At 42.8% G+C, this 6,761-nt stretch overlaps 2 protein-coding genes across 2 annotated transcripts; one reads left to right on the top strand and one right to left on the bottom strand.

Annotated features, from left to right (window-relative positions):
- The first annotated feature begins 2,979 nt into the window (after positions 1–2,979).
- On the top strand, positions 2,980–3,884 carry LOC120648712. The gene is made up of 2 exons (XM_039925399.1): positions 2,980–3,146; positions 3,218–3,884. The coding sequence occupies exons 1-2, from the start codon at positions 3,131–3,133 to the stop codon at positions 3,727–3,729; spliced, it is 528 nt and encodes a 175-aa protein (XP_039781333.1). The 5' UTR covers positions 2,980–3,130; the 3' UTR covers positions 3,730–3,884.
- Positions 3,885–3,985: 101 nt separating this feature from the next.
- LOC120648711 lies at positions 3,986–6,434 on the bottom strand. Its single transcript, XM_039925398.1, has 5 exons — positions 6,280–6,434; positions 5,975–6,178; positions 5,806–5,889; positions 4,705–5,490; positions 3,986–4,608 (listed from the first exon to the last, which is right to left on the bottom strand). Exons 1-4 carry the CDS (start codon positions 6,373–6,375, stop codon positions 5,356–5,358), a joined length of 519 nt encoding a protein of 172 aa, XP_039781332.1. The 5' UTR covers positions 6,376–6,434; the 3' UTR covers positions 3,986–4,608; positions 4,705–5,355.
- Between the last annotated feature and the right edge of the window lie 327 nt (positions 6,435–6,761).

Raw genomic sequence — 6,761 nt, 5'->3', positions numbered from 1 at the left:
GATGAAAAGCCCACTTGAATTACAAATGCATAAACCTGTAGAAAATACTTGTTACCTTTTTCAAAAAAAAAAGAGAGAAGACTTGTTACACTTCCTCCAATTACACTTGTATGAAGTTTAGGATATTGACATCATTTACAATAAGCCATTTTAACTAGTAGTAATTTCGATGAGAATTCTTCATTTCAACACTACGAGACACAGCTCATTTGCTGTGTGCCAAAGGCACGCACACTACAAGAAACTATTTAATCTGTGAAAAATTCTGACGAAATTTTTGTAACATTTTCAGAGATCGTCATGGATCTACATTATGGATATAAGGCCCAAAACACAGTGACATTTTATCGATTTCGTCATGAAGCAGCCCAAAACCTATGACGTTTTAGCAAATCCGACGTAAATAATAAATTCATAATTATTGTGATATATAGCATAAGGGGAGAAAACAAAAATAGAAAAAGAAAACAAAAAAAGAGGGTTTTGAACCACGACCTCAAGGATGGGAAACTTGTGCCTTACCACTGTACCACTCGACCAGTTTTGATTTATCAAGGAAGATTAATCTTTATATAATTTTAAGGGAAGCTCTTTGGTAAAGACTTGCATCCGCATCTAGCTAGTTCGTCCCCTTCCCGACTGCACCATCTGTTGTGCCGTCGGCGCCGGCGCCTCCTGCTGCGCCGCCGTTGAGGGCGCCTCCACCCCCACGGTCCCGGCCCATTCTGTACCACTCACCACTGCCATGTCACTGGCCCCGGCCCACCACTACCTCATCTCGGCCGGCGCCCGCCATTGCCAGCATCCCGCACAGCCAGATCCCGCCATTGCTAACTCATCCCGCACGGCCGCGGGAGCACGACATCGACTGCATCACAGGGTTGCGACCATAACTCCGGCTGTGAGGCAAACCTTGTCCCCCACCTCGACGACGGCCATCAGTCAGTAAGGTATTTATCCGTAATCTTCTTTTTTTTACCGTGTTTTTTTTAATTGGTGCAAAGTTGTTCATTTTTGTTTTTCTGCTATGCTTGAATAGATGGATCAAACTTGGGTGCATAGAAAATTGTTTTCCCTGAGCACATTGATGGTGTGAAAGAATTTATGAGCTTCATTCGTGAAAAATTCAGTGATAAGGTTGAAATTCTATGCCCATGTGGTAGATGCCTTAATCAGAAGTATCAATGTCAGGTCGTAGTGAAGAAGCACATATTGACGAATGGAATGGACAGTAGTTATACTCGATGGAAGCTGTACAAGGATCGTCCTGCGGAGATTGAGACTTTTTTTAGAATACTTCGTGTACGTACATTCTCGAAGGCCTTACCCTTATTTAGATGCAATAACAACTATTATTTTGTGAAGTGTAGTATGTGTAATTCTGGTGGTAATTCTTAGCATTCCTGCATACTACCTTGCTGCGTGGTATATGAAAATATGCATTATTCTTAGCATAAAGAAATTTTGTATATGCATGTATTTTTTTTCTCCTATATGATCTGGTCATATATGCTTTGAAAGCTATTCATTTATTGCATATTATATTTCTTATATACGTTGTTCCATCTGAATAGGCAAAGTTCAACATTGACACAAATGATGGTGCGGTTAAAAATGGTTGCCTTCAAATGATGAAGACTGTAGTTCGCCAACAGCGACACAGGCTGAAAAAAAGATTTTTTTAATCCTTTTTCGCTGCATTTGGTTCCAAAGACTTCTCCTGTGAAATCAACAAGTAATGATGAATGGATTGCCCTTGTGGAAGAATCCCAAAAAAATAGTATTTCTCCTTATAACCCAACTGTTCCCTGAAACATGATACATTGCCACATGTCTAACATGTATTCCGTGTATGATGTAGGAGGCATGTCAAAAGAACAAAGACATCCGAGGCAATGGTTTGTTACATCAAACAACCGGCTCTCGTAGCTACCCGGTTTTTGTAGAAAATATGGTAAGTTATCCATGTCGATGCGTCTTTCATTTGGTATCCAAATGTCTTCTATATAGATTTCCATCTATTGATAGTAACTAGATATCCATTTTCTTCAACTGAACTTGTTGCTCTATAATGTTATAGTAAATGATGTTCTAGTTCCATAAGTTGCCAGATTAGTTTGTATAACTATAGATTATTACTTCTTGCTGCAATAATAGAAATGTCCAATGTTCATGGTGTTTCTTAAATATTTTTCCTACTATCAAGTGTTGTGACCACCATATAAACATTTTTTCAGGAAGATGGGCACGAGGACGAGGGTAAAGAACATGATGCGTTTGAGTTGTTCCAAATGTGCCAATTTAGCAAGAAAAAGGGCTACATACTGCTGAACAATCAGTTATTGTTAGTTATTGTAAGTCTGCTCTCTAATGGTGCTGTTTTGATTTGGATATTTTAGACCGCACTGTGATCCTGAACACTATTTGCTACTTGCTTGCTAGACTGAAATGAAAATCCAATTGGCTGCACAACCAACAGAAGGTGGACAACCCAACTCTGTTGTTCAGGTTGTAGCTAATGTGCTTGAGCACAGCAACAAGAAGAGTGTGTTCCTTCAAAATGTGGGGATGTAGACTAAGCGACCAAGGATAAGTGCACAACTGGAAGCGGAGAAGAGGGAAAATGCTGAGCTTCGATTGATTGTCAGCAACCAGCGCGAACAAATGGAAGGCTTGAGAAAGAAGCAAGATGAGTTGGAGGTTAAGCTTGACCTTGCTCTGGGTCGAAGTGGAACATGCTGATAGGCATGATGGTATGTTAGATACTAGGCAAATAGCGTGCTGCGCCGCACCCAGCCCCAAGTGCATATTACATGGGCCGCAGGTTTCCTTTGTTTGGGCTTTAGTATTAAGAGCCCATGTAGAATATTGCTTCCACGCTGCCTGAAGGAGGTGGGTTTGACGCGACGCTGCCTCAAGGAGGTCGGTTTGACGCCAGCGCATAGATAGAGGCGGTTGCAAGCATGTCGGTTCCTGTCGGTTGTTTCGTCGGCGCCAAGGCAAGCTAGGTATTAATGGCTGGTCCTCCTCTGTTGGCAAAGCCGAAGCCAAGGTTCTCTTTTTTCCCTTGGCGCTAGCAGCGGAGGTGTTTTAGAAGAAGCGTAGGCTGCAGCTTGCCGATGGTGAGGTCATGGCTGCCGTTCCTGGTAAGAGTGAATTGGCAGTTAGGTCTGTTTTTAATTTGTTTCATAATGGATCCGATTTTCCATCCGTGTAGGAGGACCTGTTGCTTCTGTTTCTGCTCGTGCGATTTTGAATGATGTAGTCAAGGCTCTGGAGGGTTCAGTGCCTTTCTTTTCGTTCAATGTTGCTGACGGGCTCTATGTGGCCACTGGTTTTGTGATTGTTCCACTACCAGATGAGATGGATGATGTCACTCTTCTTGAGGCAACAGGGCACCCATCTCCAACGAAAGAGGGAGCAGAAGAGGCTGCAGCAAGCACAATGATTTGGGCAGCAAAACACGATTTCGGTGTTGTTGTTGCTGATTTCAACTTTACTGAGGGACAACGTCTCCAAAAGGAGAATGAAAATTTACGCAAGAACAATGTGTTTCTTAGTTCTGGATGGATTCAGCCGCTCGGGCATTTGGAAATTCTTGAGAAGACGTTGGAAGCCATCACTCTTGACGCTGTTGATGTTTGTCCGAGATATTCAGTTGGTTCGCTTGCTGAAGCTGCCACTGTTGCGGTTCAGGAGTTGTCCAGTGAGCCTATGGATGAGAGCTGAGTCTGTGGACCTGTTTCTTTGGCAAAATGAAAGCTGCAACAATATTTTGGATGTGTGGAGCTCTGTAGTAGAGTTTAGTTACTGGAGAATGTAATTCTTGATGTACTGTTATGTAACACTATATGTATGTGTAGGCGTGTGCTTGGCTGCACTAATATTTGTTGTGCTTGTTTGCTAAACTTTAATGGATGTGGGTATTATATTTATCATTTGGTCATCTATTTAAATATATAAGTGTATGCGATGTAGCAAGTCACAGGTAAGAGATAACCCTCTAATCTTGATAAAGCAGAGATTACAAAAACAGAGTTCCAGCCTGAAGGATCATAGGCAACACATAGTCTAGTTGCTGCAATACAGGTTCGCTAAGATATTCCCAGGCATATGTTGCTGTGCTGCCTAGTAGCACAAATTCTGCACAACATCAATAGCAGTTGCAATAATAGTTTTTGTCAACTAAAGACACACAAAAGTGAAACCAGCAAGGAGAATTTGGCAGGCCGCTCTTCACTGTTATTTTCATTGTAGAAGGTGTTTGAGATGCTTGGCTGTAGTAACCTGCCATGATTCCGAGTTTGGTTTCTACCACTTTGTCTGCCAAGTGGACACAAAGGCAACCTCTGAACCGCAGTCTCGGTCGCTGCTGTGACTCTGTGAGTGGCGCCTCTCGCTGTGGGCAGCCCCAAAAATAGTGGTGCTGTTATCTAACAGCGGCAAACGTCAAAAGGAAGTGCTATACCAAAAGAAAGGGCTATACCATGTTGGTACTGTCTCTGCAAAAGAATCCATCGGTAGATGGTGAGGCTATTCTTGTCTCTGCAATTCTAAGATAGAGGTGGTAGTAGTGGTATGCACAATGGTTAGGTGGTCTTGGTCCTCCTGCAACAACAATAAATTTGATTACAGATCAGTTAGAATGGAATGGCAGGGCAGAAACATATAAGCAAATGGTATTGCATAGGCCTGGTAACATACAGTATGGAGTTGTAGCGTGCTTGGTGTCATAGATAATCCCGTCACGAAGAACCTTTAGGAGAGCCAAGGCAAGTTCATCACTGCGCGAAGAGTTTTTTTGCTGCCAGTGAACATGAATCCAGTCTCTGCGTCTTCTGAGGTGGTCTGATTGGTGCTGATCTTTTTGATTGGCAGTATATCAGCAAAGGTGTCACATATAGAGGCCATACCATGTATGATGCTGGTGTAGCGTTGTTTCTGGACATCACGATCTCGAAGAAGATTAGTGATTTTGTCTTGCAGAATCTCATAGAAGCAATCATTATTGAGCTCATCTTGTTTCTTCTTGATGAATGCCTTGCTTAAAGGATGGGGCTTGCATCTGTGCTGTCACCACTCTTCTGAAACACAGCTAGAGTAGCATCTCGCTCCAGAGCCAGACTAACTACATTATCTTGCATAGCAGCAAAGAAAAAATTGCTTGCATCAAGCTGCTCTTGTTTCATTTTGATGACACTGTGACTGAAGTCATTGATGCTCACATCTCTAGCGCTGCAATAGTAATTGAGGACAGCCTGGCATGCGCTCTCATCAGCTTCACTATGAGTAGACTTTGGATTACCATATATCACAGTGCTTGAATCTGCTCCTGGATTGTTTCCAGATGGAAGATCAACATGCATCCATGCTGTTTCCATATTGAGGCCTTGAAAGGTAGTCATAGCCTGTGCTGTGGACTTTCAGTTTCAAACTATCCATGACTTTCCTGAGGATGAGTTCTCGAGAGACATAAATAGCATATGGTATCTGAATTAGCAATAGACAAAATCTACTTCATTAATTGGACTCTCACTGCAATGTGTAAGCCTAAAACACCTAAACCCAAGTAGATAGTGTGTTGAACTAAGTGTGTTCTTTAGGAGCGCTGTGTGTGGTCTAAGACAATCCAAGCACAATATCGCATGGATGAACAAATGCTGATCTAAGTACTGTTTAACATACACAAAGACTTGATGCCCAAAACCTAACCGCTCTCTAAAAATTGTTAGACTTTACCGGTAAAGTATGCCCAGAGAACAACAGCTGAGAGTAAAAGGGAAAAGAAAGTAAATAGGTACAGACCTCAGGCGCCACCACGACAGGTGAGTGCAGGAGGGAATCACTGAGGGGACTGAGCAGTGCTTTCTTATCATCCCAGCAGGTAGGCTGCTGGTCAAATAGTTTAGATAGTTAGAAGGCATGAGTTAGTGATAAATAGTTAGGATCCAAGGCATAAGAGCATGTTAATTACCGTTTCCTTTTTGAGAGCTTCAGCATAAAAGTGAGGATCTGAGTTGTTGTGAAGTATGGCATCTAAAGAGCTGCTAGGTACATCTGTTCCCAACCCATACTTTAGATCTGTGAGAGGCAGCTGCTGGTCCATGCGCGTATTGATGAGAACAGGACCATGCAAGAAAGAATCTGCGTTCAGTGCGACCTGCTCTGAGGTATCCATCTTCTTGCAGCACATTAAATAGGAAGAGTTTAGGGTATTATTTAATGCAGAGATCTAGGAAAAGTGGTAGGGAGAAGCACATTTGGAATGTTGATACGTACATGTTCTTTGTCTGCTTCGATCCCAAGAAGCGCACCATCATCCGAATCCTGGATAGATAAATGGAGCTGTGCATTTTTTGCTTGAAGAGCAACCATGTTTCTGATCTGAAAAAGCAGAACAGTGGGATCAGTTCACATGCCTGTGCAGAACAATGCAGCGATGGGAGTTACCCAAGAGAAAAAAGCAGTTTCAAAGGATGGATCTGCATTGCAAGCGCAGTAAAAAGTGAAGGATTCTTACCTGGTTCATGGCAGTTGTTCATGGCAGTTGCTGCGCGGCTGGTCCACTCCCTCAGCAGTCTTTTTTTTGGGTGGAGCACGCGCTACTATTCCATGGCTAGTATGGAGGAACAGGGAATCCAAGGTGGTGGTAGAATATTTAGGCTTGTGTAAGTTCGTGCATGACGTGTCGACCACTGAGAGGTTTAGTGGGCAAAACTGGCCAGGGTATACTGCTGGTGGTTTGGGTAGTTTGGGTATGG

The sequence above is a fragment of the Panicum virgatum genome, chromosome 9K (assembly GCF_016808335.1).
Source record: "Panicum virgatum strain AP13 chromosome 9K, P.virgatum_v5, whole genome shotgun sequence".
NCBI lineage: Eukaryota > Viridiplantae > Streptophyta > Magnoliopsida > Poales > Poaceae > Panicum > Panicum virgatum.
The sequence above is the reverse complement of the archived record's forward strand: the minus strand, read 5'-3'. Positions and strand labels throughout refer to the sequence as shown.